The 20184-nt window shown below is 40.9% G+C and overlaps 1 protein-coding gene across 4 annotated transcripts in view; it reads left to right on the forward strand.

Annotated features, from left to right (window-relative positions):
* The window catches only part of atp11b (ATPase phospholipid transporting 11B (putative)), a 190144-nt gene that overhangs the window by 48436 nt on the left and 121524 nt on the right, over nucleotides 1–20184 (forward strand). For all 4 annotated transcript variants that reach the window (XM_041217012.1, XM_041217005.1, XM_041217020.1 and 1 more), the window contains exons 7-12: nucleotides 3395–3498; nucleotides 3644–3691; nucleotides 9742–9806; nucleotides 12965–13046; nucleotides 14787–14922; nucleotides 19537–19734. In XM_041217012.1, the coding sequence (XP_041072946.1) occupies nucleotides 3395–3498; nucleotides 3644–3691; nucleotides 9742–9806; nucleotides 12965–13046; nucleotides 14787–14922; nucleotides 19537–19734 (633 nt within the window). The remainder of the gene's footprint in view (nucleotides 1–3394; nucleotides 3499–3643; nucleotides 3692–9741; nucleotides 9807–12964; nucleotides 13047–14786; nucleotides 14923–19536; nucleotides 19735–20184) is intronic.

Here is a 20184-nt window from a genome sequence, read left to right on the forward strand (position 1 = left end):
TTGACACTGAGCTATACAAGAAGCTATTAGAACAGGCCTGTCCAAAAAGAGAACTTTTTAAGCAGTATTTTGGAGGGGAGAGAGAGAAGTAAACAGCTGAACAAATATAGGAAGGTTACCCCAGAGTTTAGGGCTTAAACAGCTGAAAACACAGTCAACAATGGAGGGATGAAGGAAATTGGGGATGCACATGAGGCCAGAAATGGAGGAATACGAAGATCTTGGAGAGGTGTAGAGCTAAAGGAGGTTACAGAGGTAGGGAGGGGCAAGGCCGTAGAGGGGTTTGAACACGAGGATGAGAATTTTAAGTGAGAAGTTGCTGGACTTGGAAGCCATTGGAGGTGTCTGCTGTAAATATTGAGGCTGCTCGTTATGACAAAATGCATTCCCATCCTTGTTTGGTGTCTCCTTCAATATAAATTTAATTGTCAATGAACAGTCCATCTGTGGCACATGATATTGGGGTTGTCTGAGAAACAGTGAACTCAAATCTTACCTTTTGAACCAATCACAAGATACTCAGCAGATTCTGAGACTGCCTTGAAGTCAATTATTATTTCAATCCAGTACATGTTGCCCTGGCATGGCTGAGATCAGAGACACTTCTGCAGACCCATTCGCTAGACCTGGTTATTTGAAGACAGTGAATGACAGCTATTCTTGGGCTCTGTCCCTAACTTATGCTCTCATAAAGTGGTTATCTATACAGAAATATAGAAACATTTATTTCAAAAGCAAGCATTGAACTACCACTGTCAAAATCATGGGATGGTAACAGCTAAAATAAAACTCTATTTCCTGATCTCTCGGGCAAGTAAGTGTCAAAAAAAACATCATCCTGGAGCCTTCCAAATAGCCACCAATTTTGCTCGCAAATCAATTCAGATTCTCATCTAGTTAGTACTGGCTTCTTGTTTCACTGCAACGTGATATTGTACGTTCAAGTTTTTCGTTAACAAGCTCATCTTGACTGAATTAATGAGATTCTATAATGCTCTCACACCATCATATTTGTAAAAGATTGCCCATCTTGAATTCTGAGAAACACCACAATAAAGCATTCGCCACTTTGCAAAGAAGTGCAACAAGTGAATCAGCAAACCAGATTTCAATCCAAGAATCAAAGGGCCCTTGTGGTACACAAGCCAAATGTCTAAGAATGTAAAAATAGGGACAGAAGTAGATATTATGGCCCCATGAGCCTTTACCATTCAGTACAATCATCAGTGATCTTCTGCCTCATCTCCATGTTCCTGCCTGCTCCCCATATCCCTTGGTTCCCCAAGATCAAAAATCTATCTATCCCAGCCTTGAATATACTGAATGATGGAGCATCTCTCTAGGATAAAGAATTCCAAAGATTCACAACTCTCTGAATGAAGAAATTTCTCCTTACCTCCATCCTAAATGATCGACCCTCTATGCTGATACTGTGGCCCCCCACCCCCCCCATGCTGTAGATTCTCCAGCCAGCGAAAACGACCTGTGCCTATGCTATCAAGCCCCTTCATAATCTTGTATGTTTCAATGCGATCACATCTCATTTTTCTGAACTCCAGATTACAGGCCTAATTTACTGAGCCTTTCATCATAGGACAGCTCCTCATCCTGGAAATAATCCATATTGTCTTTGCTGCACCACCTCTAAGGCAACTATATCCTTCCTGGAGGAAGATGTGGAGAGCAAAACTGTGCATGGTATTCCAAGTGTAATCTCACCAAAGCTTTGTGCAGTTGTAGCAAGATTTCCTTGTTTTTGTATTCTGGGCCCTTTGTAATAAGGGCCATATGCCAGTTGCTTTCCTAATTGCTTGCTGCACCTGCATGCCATCTTTTGTATTCCTTGCATGACCGAACCCAAGCTTCTGGACATTAACGTTTAGAAGTTTCATGCTTTTTAAAAATCTTTTGTTTCTCTATTTTTATGTCCTCACATTTACTCACACTGTACTCCAAGTTCCACCATGTTGTTCACTCTAACCTGTCTACATACTTTTGTAGGGTCGTTTGTATCCACCTCAGCTTACATTTCCACCTAGCTTTGTAATGTCAGAAAACTTGTATATGTTACCCTTTGCCTCTTCGTCTAATTCAATAGTATAGATTGTAAGTAGCTGTGGTTCCTGACTAATTCTTGTGGCGCTCCAGGTTTTTACAAAACATTGATGGTGCAAAGCTAGGTGGGGGTTGGGTGGAGGCTGGTTGACATTTACGTTCAGTGAGGAAGAGGTAAAGATGATTTGTGGGTTAGGGTTCATTGGCAGAAACACTTGGAAAAGAAAAATGGGGCAGGGGACTGTTTTGGCCAGCAGTGGTACTTGTTAAATGGTGATTAAATTGGTGAATGCAGGCTGTGACAAATATGATTCTTGGAAAAATGGGTGATTTTGTTGGCGGGGAGTGGGGGAACATGTTAGTAGCTGGAGTGGCAAGGTTGTTAACTGATAAAATTTTATCTTCATACAGAATTCAGATGTCCATTCATTCATTATTATGGAGATGGTTGATCACTTTGTTTGCATGAGGGGTGGCAATGAAGTGGTCCTAAAACTTGTTCAGCCAGAGAGATATTTCCTAGAACTTAGAAAGCTCGGTAATGGTGGTTGAAGACTTATGATAACTTATTTGGGGAAATAAGGGTTTAAATATTTATGATGACTTCCTCAGTAGAGACAAATTGCATAGAAGGGTGTAATAATTGGTTTAGAGGAGAGAGGGTGTTAAAAGGGTTAAATAACTGTTCCAGTGTGGGTAAGGCATTGGTAGAACTCCTCAACATCATTCTGAAATAGTTCAGTGAAGTAGGTAGATTATTCTTCAGGTGCTGAAATGTTTCCATGACTTGATCAGCAGGGTGTGGGGCAGGGTCTGGAGGGCTCTTCAAAATATCCAATGTGCAGGAGGTCGTGGATGAAGAGGGTTGTTATTATGGTTAGGAAAGCATCTTGAAATATTACACACAATTATAATCAAACTAAAATGGATGCTGAGCCAAAAAAAAAACTAGGTGAGCTGATAAGCTTGGTGAAAGAGGTGGTATTAAAAAGAGTCTTAAAAGGTGGAGGAATTTAGGGAAGGGATTCCACAATGGAATTTCATTCCCTAAACCAGTAAAGCCTTTTAAGAAGTAATTGGATTCCAAAATGGGAGCACCCTCTGATCTCTCTCGATGGATGTGCTAAGATGGGTTGAACAGCCTTTCTCATCTATTATCATCTTGCAATTCTAGGAAATGCTGTATGTGGAAAATAACTGGTTGAATACAGATGGAGGAATGGATGAACATTCGCAGTTTTCATTCAGTGAATCTGGTTAGATGCTAATGAGGTTTATTGAGAGTAGACTTCATGCACAATTTTTTTTATTTTCAGTTTTGTTGTGCTTTTATTTTTAGACGCATCATGCAGTTCCAGAAATAGCTAAATTGCGGACTGTTCGTCAGCTGGACACACTGAGAGCTGTCATAACCTGCCACCAGCCAGAACCAGACTTGTATAGGTGAGATCACAGCATATAACTGTACTGTAGTAAATATGATTTGGTGCTTGTGAGTCTGTTTTCTATAGCAGTTTTTAGCTTTAACTTTATTTTCTTTGTAAAACTATTTTCTCTGCTTCAGTATTTCATAACTGTTTGTTTACAGATTTGTCGGTCAACTTATAATAAGTGGAAAGCCGAACGACATAGCAAGGTATGAGAATTTCTACCATCTGGTTTACTATAAAATTATAAAAGAGCACTCTGTCATAAAAATATTTACCTATAAATTCTCCACAGCTTTGAGGAGAACAGAATAATAAATTACTTATAGTTCGCCAAAGACAACATAGCAAATCTGGGGATATTTTTTGAAGACAGTAAGTTGAGGATAAAGTATTCGTCAATCAGTCAGAACTCATTGTTAAGGGAACAGTGCTTAATGGATTTCACTCATTCACCAAATCATTTACCAAACAACTGGAGACATTATCCAGCAAAGCAGCTAATCAAAATGCTTAAGATTTTTTTGAAAGCAATTTTAACATGTTGTCTTGATTGTGACCCTGTCCTGTTTAAACCTGTACAAAATAGCTACACCACATGGACTGCAGTGGTTCAAAAAGGTGATTCACCACCACCTTCTCAAGGGCAAATAGTGATGGGCAATAAATGCTGGCCTAGCCAATGATGCCCACATCCCATGAGCGAATTAAAAAAAATGAACAACACTCTAAAGTAATTTAACCTGTCTATGTGGTTTTCATTGTGGTATTTCAAATCTCTGCAATAATATTTCTTCTAAGTTCTGCTCCTCTTTCACAAATTTAAGGCTTGAGTTTTGCTGCCTTCCTGGATACCTTTGGTAGCATACTGCTTGTACCAAATTTATTTCATCTTTAATCCCCCCCATACACCCTAGCTCAGACTCCCCCTGTGCCTTTTTCAAGGGTGTGGCTACTGTCTCAGATTTGGTAATTTCTCTCAAATCGGTTGCAGCCTATTTCAATCACAAGTGATTTTCCTTTGGGAGCGTGTCAGGACCCTGAAGAAGTTCTGATGTGTGCACAGTCCTGCCACATCCAGTCGTGAATGGTGGTGGACAGTTAAAAAACTCACTGGAGGAGGAGGCTCCACAAATATCCCCATCCTCAATGATGGGGGAGCCCAGCACATCAGTGTAAAAGATAAGGCTGAAACATTTGCTACAATCTTCAGCCAGAAGTGTCAGCTGGATGATCCATCTCAGCCTTCTCTGGAGGCTCCCAGCATCACAGCTGCCAGTCTTCAGCCAATTAGATTCACTTCGCATGATATCAAGAAACAGCTGAAGGTACAAAGCCTATGGGCCCTGACAATATTCCGGCAATAGCACTGAAGACTTGTGCACCAGAACTTGCCGTGGCTCTAACCAAGCTGTTCCAGTACAGCTGCAACACTGGCATCTACCCAACTATGTGGAAAATTGCCCAGGTACCCACAAAGGACAAATCCAACCCAACCAATTACCGCCTCATCAGTCTACGCTTGATCATCAGTAAAGTGATGGAAGGGGTCATCAACAGTGCTATCAAGCAGCACTTGCTTAGTAATAACCTGCTCACTGATGCTCAGTTTGGGTTCTGCCAGGGCCACTCAGCTCCTGACCTCAACACAGCCTTGGTTCAAACATGGACAAAAGAGCTGAACTCCTGAGGTGAGGTGAGAGTGACTGCCCTTGACATCAAGGCCGCATTTGACCGAGTGTGGCATCAAGGAGCCCTAGCAATGGGAATCGGGGAAAACTCTCCTCTGGTTTAAGTCAGACCTATCATTTGGGAAGATAGTTGTGGTTGTTGGAGGTCAGTCAGCTCAGTTCCAGGACATCACTGCAGGAGTTCCTCAAGGTAGTGTCCTAGGCCCATCCATCTTCAGCTGCTTCATTAGTGACTGTCTTTCCTTCCATGAGAAGGTCAGAAGTGGGGATATTCGCTGATGATTGCGCAATGTTCAGCACAATTCGCAACTCCTCAGATACTGAAGCAGTCCATGTCGAAATGCAGCAAGATCTGGACAATATCCAGGCTAGGGCTGACAAGTGGCAAGTAATATTTGTGCCACACAAATGCCAGGCAATGACCATCTCCAACAAGAGAGAATCTAACCATTGCCCCTTGACGTTCAATGGCACTACCATCACTGAATCCCCCACAATCAACATCCTGGGGGTTTCCATTCACCAGAAACTGAACTGGACTAGCCATATAAATACTGTGACTACAAGAGCAGTTCAGAGGCTAGGAATTCTGCGGCGAATAACTCACTTCCTGACCCTCCAAAGCCTGTCCACCATCTACAAAGCAAAAGTCCGGAGCGTGATGGAATACTCCCCATTTGCCTGGATGAGTGCAGCTCCCGCAACACTCAAGAAGCTTGACACTGTCCAGGTCAAAGCCACCCGCTTGATTGGCACCACATCCACAAACATTCACTCCTTCCACCACCACGCACAGTAACAGCAATGTGTACCATCTAGAAGATGCATTGCGGGAATTCACCAAGGCTTCCTAGACAGCACCACCCATTACTACTACATTCTAGAAGGACATGGGCAGCAGATAGGTGGGAACACCACCACGTGGAAGTTCCCCTCCAAGTCACTCGCCATCCTGACTTGGAAATATATTGCCATTCCTTCACTGTCACTGGGTCAAAATCCTGGAACTCGCTTCCCAACAGCACTGTGGGTGTACCTATACCACATGGACTGCAGCAGTTGAAGAAGGCAGCTCACCATCACCTTCTCAAGGACAGCTAGGGATGGGCAATAAATGTTGGCCCAGCCAGCGAAGCCCATATCCTGTGAATGAATAAAAAAAATGCATTGTAATTGCCCAAGAAGTTTACACTTCTGATGGGCTGATTTGCGCTGCTGGGGCCTTCCAAAAATGTCTCTTACGCTGATCTGGACTGGATTACTCAACTCGTCGACCCGCTCCCATTTACCCGACTGTCCACAAGCCCCTTAATTGTTCTCTCTTTCTAATGCTAGTGAAGGAGCAGTTCTTTTTTATATGACAGGCAGTTCACATCTGCAAATCACTCATAAGCTGCTTTGGAACTCCTCCATTGGTCCCATTTGGAAAGGTGCCACGTGATTTAGTGCTGAACCAGAGGCTAGTAATCTCTGTGTTTAATTCCCAATCTGTGATGTTAACTGAACCCAACTAGAGCAGTAGTTGGGATGCCATTATTGACCTCAATACCTTTGTGATAGAGAGGAGAGAAAATTGCCCATGGTTCATGCTCTTGTTCCTTTAAAATGATACCTGTTGGAAAGTGCATATCTGTAAACATCAGTAATAACTCATACGTTTTATACCTTTGAATGTAGAAAAACTCCCTGAAAGGGTGGTGGAAGTAAATTTCAATAGTAACTTTCGCGAAAGAATTGGATGAATTCTTGGAAAGGAAACGTTTGCAAGGTTATGGAAGAGAGCAGGGAGTGGGACTAATTGAGCAGACATTTTGGCCTGAATGGTCTCCTTCTGTGGGTTTAAGTGCTTTTACAGGCATAATTGGGCAAAAAAGGGGACTGAGAAGAAATGAGGTAGATGACCAAAATCTTTGTCAAAAAGTTAGAAGAGGAGAGGCAGAGGGCTTCGGCACAGAATTGGAAAATGTGGCTTGAATTGCTGAAGGTGTGCCAACCAATGATGAGGTGAAGGAATGGGGAGAAAAAATGCAAGAGGCCAGAATCTAAGACACTAGACTTTGGCTGGGGAATGTAAAGTTGAAGGAGGCTACAGAAGTAAGGGTGGGGAGGTGTAAGAAAGTTTCTGGACAATGGTTAACCCCCCGTGGAATGTTGATAATGGTGCAGTGTACATATGCAGTTTGGGATAATAGACCCCCACTCAGTTATGCACTCATTCCCAAATTAAGTTGCTCCATAATATCAAATGGTCCTGATTTTATCAGTTCTACATCTGTTGAAGTGAAACATTAATTGAAGCCATTAAAATCATTTGGCAGAATGCTCTTTTGGCTAATCTGTGAGTGTTCCATAACACAATTGCCTCTGGCAGCTTGAACACCATTGGATGCAAAGCAGTAAACTGAATAAACTAATCCTTAACCCATTGGAGTGACTTAACATAACATAAGAAATAGGAGCAGAAGTAAGCCATTTGGCCTCAAGCCTGCTCTGCCATTCAATAAGAACATGGCTGATTTGATTGTGGCCCTAACTTCACTTTCCTGATTACATCCTATAACCCTTGACTCCCTTGTAGATCAAAAATCTATCTAACTCGGCCTTGAACATATTCAATGATCGAGTTCTCCCCAATTCTGTTAGTTAGAAAATTCCAAAGATTAATGACACTCTGAGAGAAGAAATTCCTCTCATTCCTGTCTTAAATGGTAATCCCTTAGCTTGAAACTGTACTACCTAGTTCTATGTTTCCCATCATGAGGAAATCTTCTCTCAGCATCTACCCTGTCAAGTCCCCGAAGAATCTTATGTTTCAATACGATCACCTCTCATTCTTCTAAACTCCAATGAGTACAGGCCCAAGCTGCTCGACCTTCCCTTGTAAAACAACCCCTTCATCCCAGGAATCAACATAGTGAACTTTCCCTGAACTGCCTCCAATGCACATATGTTACCCCACCCCCCCTCTTAAATAAGGTGGCAAAAACACTGTTCTCTAGGTGTGGTGTTGCAATGTGCAATGCCCTGTACAGCTGTAGCAAGACTTACCTACTTTTATGTTTCATTCCCCTTGTAATAAATTTTAACATTCCATTTGCCTTCCTAATTGTTTGCTGTACTTGCATACTAACACTGTGATTCATATCTGAGGATACCCAGTTGTACTGCAGAATTCTGCAGTCTCTCTCCATTTAAATATATTCTGCTTTTCTAATGCTGTCGAAGTAGTTGGCTTTACATTTTCCCACATTAAGTTCCATCTGCCAAATTTTTGCCCATTCACTTACCCTATTTATATCCCTTTGTAGACTACTTGTATTCTCTTCACAACTTGCTTTTCTAATTCGGTTTTATCACTAAATTTTGCTGTAGTACCTTTGCCCAAGTCATTAATATAGATTGGAAATAGTTGAGGCCCCATCACTGATCCATGTGGCACCTGTATAGTTGCAGTTTGCCAACCTGAAAATGACCGATTTAGCCCAACTGTTTCCAGTTAAGTTAGCCAATCTTCTAACCATACTAATATAATACCCACAACACCATGAGCTCTTATCTTGTACAGCAAACTTTAAGTGTCACCTTATCAAATGTCTTTTGGAAATCAAATTCCCCTTTATCCACCCTGCTTGTTATGTCCTCAAAAAACTCTAATAAATCTACTCATGAAACCATAAAATAAGACCAAACTCAGATTCTGCCTGATTGTGTTATAATTTTCTAAATGTCCTGCACTTGGGTTGAAAAGATCTAATTCACGAGGAGCTAAAATGATGCTGGAAGATTAACCTAGCTTGCGCTGGAGGAAGAATCTTCAGGGGCAATATCTCACCATGAAAGACAATTCTGAGATTAAAAGTTCCCAGCTGACAGAGGAAAAGAACAGAAGTAAACCCTCAGGAGCTAAGAATCCCCTTGGAAAATTGAATGTCCGCTTAATGAACAGTGTAAAGCATATCTGTGAAGAAAATTTTCAGTTGTGCTAAAAGAAAAATGTAAATGTTCTGTTTTAAAATATAAGTTGCCTCCAAAGATAATATTTAGTCAATTGTGCTTTGTATTTTGTTACAGTAAAACTCTTAAAACATGAAACCTTGTGCCATCCACATGCAAATGTTGTTTATGTTTGTCTGCCAAAAGCATGTAGATTACCTGTCATTTTGTATTTCATGTTGGGCGGGATGATCTCTATTCTGCCTGCACCAACCAGCATATGCTTTTCTCTATTGCCGAAGTCCACATATCCTTCTCCAAAATTGCAGAATATTCTGCCCAGACTGCCAAAGTTACCACATCAGAGCAATTGCACATGTGGAAATTTGGCTTATATGCAGTTATCTTTTGTTAGTTGTGCCTTTAGGTAGAAATGCGGCATATTCCACAACAAGGGTTGTCTTTTAGAACTGCTCCATTGGAATACCAGAAATCACCTGCTTTATTACTATAATATCAAATGTTTAATTTCTTTCACAAAGAAAAAGTTTTTAATTTCTATCCTTCTAGACAAAATATAAAGTTTAGATTGAAGGTTTGCTGAAGTATCACCTCACTTCTTTGTGTTTCTTTAGACCTCTGGGACCAGAAAACCTTCTACTTAGAGGAGCAAGTTTGAAAAATACCAGCGCAGTTTTTGGTACCAAGATTTGTTTCTGCTATTTTGTATCCACTTAAGCTAATAAAATTACTTTTGACTAGAATGCATGAAATTTGCAGTAAAAAAACCTTGTTGCACAACAAGTTTATATTTCTGTCAAATTAAAAATGTTAGTTGAAAGTATACTACTATATTAATTTGTCTGAAATGTGTTGCGAGTCTGTTCTTGCGATTTCATATCTTTCACATGCTTTGAATGTATTCATCTCAATGAAATTGAGCATTGAGTTGAGCATCATTCTTGCTTTGAATGAACTTGGTAATTTGATTAAGTAGATTTTCAAATAACCTTTAAAATTTGTTCAATTTCCATATGCAAATGTTAATGTCATTTCAGTGGGGAGAGTGGAAAGTGATGAGGCAAGGGTTTACCGAGAGGCATTTTTCCTTGAAATGTGCTGCATCATGCAGCTTTGTTTCCTTCGTTTAACATTTTCCCATTGTCAGCAGCAGCTGTGCTCCTTCTGCATATCCTAAGCAGTTGAAGGGAAACTTTTAGGTGATGATATTTCTATGCACTTGCTGCCCAGTCCATCTAGGTGGTAGAGGTCACTGGTTTGGAAGGTGCTGTCAAAGAACTCTTGGTGAGTTGCTGCACTACAACTTGTTGATGCTACATACTGGTGTCCTGGTGGTGGAGGGACTGGATGTTCAAGATTGTTGAATGGGATGCCAATTTAATGCGCTGCTTTGTCCTGGATGATGTCAAGCCTCTTGAATGTTGCTGGAGCTACATTGATCCAGGTAAGTGGGAAGTATTCCATCACACTCAAGGGAGACGGTGGCACTGGACTAGTAATCCAGAGCTCCAGGCTAATACCCTGGTGACACAGGTTTGGATCCCAACATGGCACCTGGTGGAATTTAAATTCAATTAATAAATCTGGAATCGAAAGCTAGTCTCCGGAATAATGATTGTGACTATTGTAAAAACCCACCTGGTTCACTAATGTCTTTTAGGGAAGGAAATCTGCCATCCTTACCTGGCCTGGCCTACATGTGACACCAGATTCTTAACTGCCCTCTGAAATGGCCCAGCAAGCCACTCAGTTCAAGGGCATTTAGGGATAGACAACAAATGCTGGGCTTGCCAGTGACAGCGACCACATCCCATGAAACAATTTAAAAAAAAAACCTCCATGTAGATGGATGTGCAGTCAGGACATGATTTACTCACTGTAGAATACCCAGCCTATGACCTGCCCTTGTGGCCACATTATTCATATGACTGGCCGAGTTAAGCTTCTGATCAATAATGTTGAAGGTGATGGATTCCCCTATGGTAATGCCATTTAACTTCAAGGGGAGGTGACTAGACTCTCATTGCAGATGGTCATTGCCTGACATCTGTGTGGTACGAATGTTACTTGTCACTTATCAGCCCAAGCCATGTCTTGTGCTTCTGGCCAAGGACTGCTTCGTTATTCTGATGAGTTTCATATGGAACTGTGAATGGAATTCTGCAATCATCAGCGAACATCCTCAAGTCTGACCTTATAATGGAGGGAAGGTCATTGATGAACCAGCTGAAGATGGTTGTAATAGGACACTACTCTAGTGCTAAGAATAACCTTTTTAAGGATAATGTAAAGCTTTTGGAACCTTTTTTCATCTGTCTTCTGGAAAAATGAGTAACATCCACTTCTTCCTTGTTCTGAGCAATAAACCAGGAGAAACTTACTACTCTACCATAGTGACCTTGAGGCAATTGCTATCTACTGATTGTAACTGCAACACTCTTGCTACCTTTTGCTGTAGTAATTGACTCTTTCAAATACCACAGCAATATGCCAACAAGCAAGTAGAGCACATTCTCACCTACTGCGTATCAGGTTCTTGTACAACAGTCACCAACAAGCAGGTCTCTTCACTTGATACCTCTGGGAGTGAACAGTATAGCCATGCTGACTTTAACATTGTGTTTCAGCCTTGGGTATACAATCTTAATCCCAAATCTTATTTTGAAGAATTGGAATTTTTAGAAGGACAGCTTATCACTACCTTTCAAAACAAATACTAAGGTTTTGTGTAAGGTAGGGAAACAGTAATTCTCATCCTCAACATCATGCCAAAACTCCTGAAATGGAAAATTTGTATGCCAGCTCTCTGTACCTTTCTTCACTTATTGCAAGGACCATTTACAAAATCCTATTGGAGACAACTGGCTGTTGTTGACCCCTTACTAATGGCTTAAGTTTCTCAGTATTAGAAACCAACGCAAACAAAGTATTGACCCAACTCAACTGCCAGATATGACACAGTACCTCAGAGTCTTCATTTGATGATGGCAACAGCTTATATTTATATAGCACCTTTAACTTAAAAACTAGTGGAATAAGTTGTCCCAAGTTACTTCACAAGAGTGCAATTTAACAAAATAGTCTTCTCAGTAATCCTACGTGATAATGATCTTTGTATTCAGAAGAGCTTCAATCTTTATAATGTTGAGTGGAAATGGTTTATCTATTGGTGCTGAAACCATGACTTAAACTTCAAGAAACATGATATTTCAATGATTTGACTTTGTCAGAAATACTGCTTGGCCAAGAGCACTTTTCAGGCTCACAGTGTTTATGGTCAATTAATCTTGGCTTGTTATCTGCCTTTCACAGAAATATCATTCGGAGAAGGAAACTCACCTGACCAAAATAAACCACTGATGTGCATTATTTAGTGGGATTAGGTCCCTAAATGATTCATTCATGTAGGATAACAGGAATTCCTATTAGCACATGGAAGTAGATGTGTTTAAGAGAAAAATCAATGTTGGGTTAGCACTCTATCAAATATCACCAACAGAAGTAACTAGATATTTATAATCTCAAAATTTATGGTGACTTTTTGTGGCAGAAGGTATTATTCTACCCTAATAATCTTGTTTTAAAGAAACAAGTTGTTTGAGGTATTTTACTTAAGTTTTGTTTGATGTTAATCTGCTTCAGTTTTTGTCTTTTTTGCCTTGTCAATTTGAATTAGGTGAATGCCAGATTCAGTTGTTAGATTAAATAAACTATATACAATATGTTCTTGAGGTACATACTGCAAGCAGTTTCACATTCTTGATGAACTAAGCCATTTTGAATCAGCCGATTGAGCCTGTTGGTTTCTACAATGTAAACAATACTTCTGATTTCCAGGTGTGGCTGTTTACACGGGAATGGATGCAAAGATTGCTTTGAATTACAAGAGCAAATCACAGAAACGGTCCTCTGTAGAAAAGTGAGTTCTCACTAAAATTTCAAGAGGAGAAAAGATGAGGATTTTTTCTTTAAATGAGGAAAGAGAATTTAGAAAGTTGAGAATAGAAATAAAACTACCATCCAGTCCATCCAACTCATCAAGGTTCTCACTATCCCAACTCAACCAATCTAGTACATTATTACATTTTAAGCTCTTTTAACAACATGCGCTTGTATAGTGCCTATATCATTAGAAACATTCCAATATCTTTAAACTTCGCCAAGTAGATTGATCAAGTTTTGATTGGGCAGTTTTTCTAAGTTCACATTTATTTATCATTGATTTAAATTTAAGTCTTTGTCATAATAGTCTGGGTAGAACTAGCCAAATTAATATTAAGTGTGGGTTGCATTCTTCTAGGAACAATTCATTGTGAACTTGTCTAATTTTGAGGATGCTTGCACTAGGAGCATTCTAATCAAAACTTTTTTCTGAAATATTTCTAACATCTTGAGCTATGTTCTGCAAAGTATATTCTTCCAATAGACCTGTGCAGTTTTGACCAAAAGTTAACCAGAATTTGAAAGCAAGTGTTCATTCAATGTTACCACTTTTTTTGTTAAAGAACTACATGAGAATGGAGCCTCTTGAAGGTTTTATGGATATCCTAGGATGTGACCTCATCTCTCCACCTTCCTACAACCCTACCTTCAAATCTTTCTCGTGCAATGCCACTGAATCCTCCTAGCTCTGCTGTCATTTGCCTTACCTTTTTCCCTCCATCCACTCCTTGATTCCCACACCCTTCTAGATTGTGAGCGACCAGAAATCAATTAGTCCTCAACTGGTTTCCCTTAGCAGATTTGTTTGCTTTCAAATTTCAAGTTTAAAAAATAACAATAGCAACAGCACGCGAACATGCCCTCTTATCCACTCTTTGTTACCTGCTTGCTCCCACTCTCTCCTGCGCACTCATTCTTTCCCTGACAGGTTTTAGGATTAAAATATATCACGGAATAAGCTTTTCACATTTACCTTTTATAATTACCAAAAGAGCACGGGTGTGATAGCAGATGGGATCAATGTTGTTTCTAAAAGTTGCAGTAACACCAAATGCAGAAAAGCACCCACTAACTCGTCCTCTGCCCTCTCGCACCCTCAACTTTCCCACTCACTCTGATCTCAGTCTGCTGTCTTTTATTCTCTAAAGTTAATTAAACATACATCAGTTGAGTATAATTAGAAGATACCTACCCTGAGCTACCATTTTATGAGAAGCAGTATGAATATTACCTCTGAAGCTTTTGAAATTTGTCACCTGTCTTTAAACAGAAACTGAAGCTGAAGAAAAATATTCCTCAGTATTGTTGACTCTAGTATTACATCCTGGGTATTTAAGTACACTGCACATACTCTGATTAGATAATCCAAATTTCACTCTCACCGTCACTGCTCTAGGCAGAAACATCAACACAAGAAGTCTGATAAAAGCACAGGGACAGGAAGTCCAACTGGAATGGACATAGAGTGGAAAGTGGATTTGATGTAGACGATCAGCCATAATCTTACTGAATGGCTCAGCCATTTCTACTTATGCTCCTATTTCTTACGCTCTTAGAGGTCAGGGAGTAATTACAGATATGAAGTTTTTAAAAGCACTGATGTTATCAATATATAATTGAATTAGGAAGCATGCAGAATTCTGAGGTGAAGTAAGTATGAGGAAGCAAAAGGAAATGTAATAAAACATAATTGTGATATTTTTCCCATTCTGGCTAGGTCTATGAACACTTTTCTGATGGTCTTCCTGGGAATTCTTGTGATTGAAGCAATTATTAGTACCATCTTGAAATATGTTTGGCAGTATGAACCTTCATACAATGAAAGAACTACACAGGAGACTAATAGCAGTAAAGTGAGTATGGACAGATTTTAACTTCATTTAGGGCATCATATACTTTTGTAACTATATATGTGGATAATGTTATTTTCAATTTTAAATGTTTAATTGTATTATGTGAACGTTTGCATTAAACATAACCATTCTGCAATGGTTCCCATTTTTAAAGTGAAAAGTTCTGTTTTTATTACCGATTATAATACGGATTATAAGGCTTCCACTGATAGCAAATGCTGCAGGGTATGTTCTTTTCCTTGCATAGGAATTATGCAAATTCTTGTCTTATTTTGGATCATGTGTGTTCTTTGCAGCTGCCTTACACTCAAGTTTAGCAATGTGCAGTGCAATTTAATCTGTAGCTTATGTTTATGACTTTGAGCATCTCCCACTTATGCTGCTCCACTGTTTTTAGCTGACAGGGCCAGCTGTATGCTGAATGATTTCCCTATAATATGCATAAGAAAATGTTGTAGGGAATTGAAACCTGGTCCAATGAAGAGTGCAGGCGGGCATGCCAGAAGCACCACCAGGCATACTTAAAAATGAGGTGTGAATCTGGTGAAGCTATAACACAGGACTACTTGAGTGCCAAACAGATCAGCAGCAAGTCATAGATACGGCTAAGCGATCCCACAACCAACTGATCAGATCTAAACTCTGCAGTCCTGCCATATCCAGTTGTGAATGGTGGTGGACAATTAAAAAACTCATTGGAGGAGGAGGCTCCACAAATACCCCATTCTCAATTATAGAGGAGCCCAGCACATCAGTGCAAAAGATAAGGCTGAAGCATTCGCAACAATCTCCAGCCAGAAGTGCCGAGTGGATGATCCAACTCGGCCTCCTCCAGAGATCCCCAGCATCACAGATGCCCGTCTTCAGCCAATTCGATTCACTCCACTTGATATCGAGAAACTGCTGAAGGCACTGGATACTATAAATGGCATGGGCCCTGACAATATTCCAGCAATAGTACCGAAGACTTATGCTGCAGAACTTGCCACACTGCTAGCCAAGCTGTTCCAGTACAGCTACAACACCGGCATCTACCCGGCAATGTGAAAAATTGCCCAGATTTGTCCTGTACACAAAAAACAGGACAAATCCAACCCGCCCAATTACCACCCCATCAGTCTACTCTCGATCATCAGTAAAGTAATGGAAGGGATCATCAACAGTGCTATCAAGCAGCACTTGCTTAGCAATAGCTTGCTCACTGACACCCAGTTTGGGTTCAGCCAGGGCCACTCAGCTCCTTATCTCATTACAGCCTTGATTCAAACGTGGACCAAAGAGCTGAACTCGTGAGGTGAGAGTGACTGCCCTTGACATCAAGGCCGCATTGGACTGAGTGTGGCATCAAGGAGCCTTAGCAAAACTGGAGTCAATGGGAATCGGTGGGAAAATTCTCCGCTGGTTGGAGTCATACCTAGCACAAAGGGTTGTGGTTGTTGGAGTTCAGTCAGCTCGGCTCCAGGACATTACTGCAGGAGTTCCTCAGGGTAGTGTCCTTGGCCCAACCATCTTTAGCTGCTTCATCAATGACCTTCCTTCCATGATAAGGTCAGAATTGGGGATGTTCGCTGATGATTTCACAATGTTCAGCACCAGTTGCAACTCCTCGGATATTGAAGCAGTCTATGTCCAAAAGCAGCAAGACCTGGACAATATCCAGGTTAGGGCTGACAAGTGGCAAGTAACATTCGTGCCACACAAGTATCAGGCAATGACCATCTCCAACAAGTGAGAATCTAACCATCACCCCATGACGCTCAGTGGCATTACCATCACTGAATCCCCCACTCTCAACATCCTGGGGGTTACCATTGACCAGAAACTGAACTGGACTAGCTATGTTAATACTGTGGCTACAAGAGCAGGTCAGAGGCTAGGAATCCTGCAACAAGTAACTGACCTCCTGACTCCCCAAAGCCTGTCCACCATCTACAAGGCACAAGTCAGGAGTGTGATGAAATACTCCTCACTTGCCTGGATGTGTGCAGCTGTGACAACACTCAGGAAGCTTAACACTATCCAGGACGAAGCAACCTGCTTGATGGTCACCACATCCACAAACATTCACTCCCTCCACCACCGATGAACAGTAGCAACAGTGTGTACCATCTACAAGGTGCACTGCTGGAATTCACCAAGGCTCCTTAGATAGCACAACCAAATCCACGACCACTACCATCTAGAAGGACAAAGGCAGTAGATAGATGGGAACACCACCACCTGGAAGTTCCCCTCCAAGTCACTCACTATCCTGACTTGGAAATATATTGCCAGTGCTTCATTTTCGCTGGATCAAAATCCTGGAACTCCCTCCATCACAGCAGTGTGGGTGTATCTACACCACATGGACTGCAGCAGTTCAAGAAGGCAGTTCACCACCACCCTCTCAAGGGCAACTAGGGATGGGCAATAAATGCTGGCCCAGCCAGCGAAGCCCACCTCCCGTGAATGAATTCTTAAAAAAGACAGCATCTTCCAAGCCTGCAACCCCCACCATTTAGAATGAGAAGAGCAGCAGACAAATGGGAGCATCACCTGCAAGTTCCTCTTGAGGCCACACACCATCCTGAATTGAGACTATATTGCCGTTCCTTTAGTGTTACAAGAAGGAAGCCCACCAGCTGCTGCTCAAGGATGGTCAACAGATCCTAGCTTTGCTAGCAATGCTCACATCCTATGGAAGAAAAAGAAGAAATATTGACCTGAGAGGCAATGCAGAACAGTTTTACTAAAATTATACTGGGGTTAGAAGGGTTAAATGTAGATGAGGCATTTCACCGACTAAGCTTGTATTCTCTTGAGTATAGAAGATTAAGGATGATTTAATAGAGGTGTTTCAGGTGATTAAAGAATTTTATACGGTAATTAGAGAGAAATTATTTCTTCTGATGTGGGAGTCCTCCAAAACAAGCGGACATATCTTAAAGTTAGAGCTCGGCCCAAAAAACATTTTGAGGATGAGTCGATTGAAAATTTAAAATTTGAGATTGGTAGCTTGATCAAGAAAGCTCGAGGAACAGCACCTGACTTTTCAACTGGGCACTTTACATTCTTCTAGCTCAGCATTGGGTTCAACAATTGTACGTCATATCCTCTGCCCCCATTTTGCTTCCTTCGTTGCTGGTTTGATCCTTTTTCTCATTTTTCTGGTTTGCTTTCAGATGGCTGCTTTTCAGGATCCTACCATTTACACCTCCTCTAGGCACATCTTTTGTTTCTTGCCCCATTAACATTCCCTTTGGCCCTGCACACTTCTGTCATTTTTCCTGTTCTGCCTTTCACCTGATCAAAAACCTTCCCTTTTGTATTTTTTTATGCCCTCACCCCCTTCTAATTGCTCAAAAACTTTTATGTTTCTAACTTTTCCCAGTTCTGATAAAAGGTCACAGACCTGAAATATTAACTTTTTTATTCATTCATGGGATGTGAGCATCACTGGCTAGGCCAGCATTTATTGCCCATCCCTAATTGCCCTTGAGAAGGTGGTGGTGAGCTGCCTTCTTGAACCACTGCAGTCCCTGTGGTGTAGGTACACACAAAGTTGCTGCCAAATTTGCTGAGTATTTCCAGCATACTTTACTGGTGATAGTTTTAGGCATGGGTATTAAGGATGACAGAACCAAGATGAAAAATGGTTTTAAGAGACTGATCAACCACAATCTAATTAAATGGCAGAACAGACGGGCTGAATGGCCAATTTGTATTTTCTGTCCCTGTCGTTTTCTCTCGTGCTCAGCATGGTGGAAAATCAGGATCACCACTGTGATCTCCATATGTAAGAGTTAGAAGGGGCAGCCTTGGGCAGCAGAATAATAACCAAGGCACACTTAGGGCATATGAAAGGATCAGTTAGTGTAAGACTGCTTGTGATATTTAGCTGACTGGCTGTTGAAAATATTTCACCTAAGTGTTCCCAGTGTCAGCTGCCCTTGCACACTAGTTCTATTGTCTTTTGTCCAGATAACCTTTCCTAAGGATCCTCGGGCATCAGAAAAATCATGCTTCCACTGCAACTTGCCAGCTATCTTCCAATTGCAATCATGCAATAAGCTGCCACTGAATGTAAAATGCTAATCCTTCTGAAAGGAAGCTGAAACAACTGGCCAATGACACCAGCTTCACTTTCAGGAGCACTCAATAAGAGGTGCAACACTTTCTAACTTTGCAGGACTCATCTGGATTTGTGATTAAAATAAATTTTCGTTGTGTCCCACTGAAGAACCTGCTTTTATAGGGGTGAGTTTCCAGACAGGAGAAAACAGTTTTTCTTTACCATTGGCTGAGGTCACCTCCTCACCCAATATGTCAAATGCACACCACCTTCAAATATTGTCTTGTGCCAAGCTTTGGATATTTAACATGTTATCAGTGCATAGGTTTGAGAGGCAAAATATGCAATAAATTCAATATTTAATATTTTCAAGAATTTGGGAAACTGAAATTTTATTTTAGCTTGGTGATCAGCCATGTATAACCAAATGAATTTCACAGTATTAAGAAAACTGCAAAGAGTGTATGAGATAAGCAATATGTACATTTTCAAAATGTATCATGTTCATATAGCTGTTGTATCAGTGTTTTATTTTCACTGTGTAATACTTGTTTTGTTTGTAGATTCTGACTGGTATATCTGATTTCTTGGCTTTCTTGGTGCTGTACAATTACATCATTCCAATTTCACTCTATGTTACCGTTGAGATGCAGAAGTTTTTAGGATCCTTTTTCATCATGTGGGATCTTGACTTGTACCATGATGCATCAGGTCAACGTGCACAGGTTAACACCTCAGACCTCAATGAAGAACTTGGGCAGGTGAGAATTAATTTGCATAGTTGGTAAACCATCCTTGACCTGATGAAGCTGGGAGGACTCTCTGGGCTGTTTGCAACAGAAGTAATCATAAGAACTTACAGCACAGAAAGAGGTCATTTGGCCTCTCATACCCATGTATTTCCCCACCTTGAGAGGTAGAAACATAATTCAACTTCTCACTTTCAACTTTCTATTAACCACACCAGTTACTAGTTCAATTGTTCAGTCAGCATGTTAGACACCTCAAATGTCATGTCATTGCTATCTACTGGGCACTGAGCAATTACTGGGGCCGGTGAGGCCATTCTGGCCCAGGGATGTTGGCTGGTATTGTAAGCTATTTCTCGCCACTGGCGGTCTTCTTATTTGTTTATTGCTTTTTCAATTCAATTTTAAGCTTGTTTCATCGAGGTGTTTCTGGGAAGTACTACTTCTTTCAATATTGGATCT

This window comes from Carcharodon carcharias, chromosome 2 (genome assembly GCF_017639515.1).
Source record: "Carcharodon carcharias isolate sCarCar2 chromosome 2, sCarCar2.pri, whole genome shotgun sequence".
NCBI classification, from domain to species: domain Eukaryota; kingdom Metazoa; phylum Chordata; class Chondrichthyes; order Lamniformes; family Lamnidae; genus Carcharodon; species Carcharodon carcharias.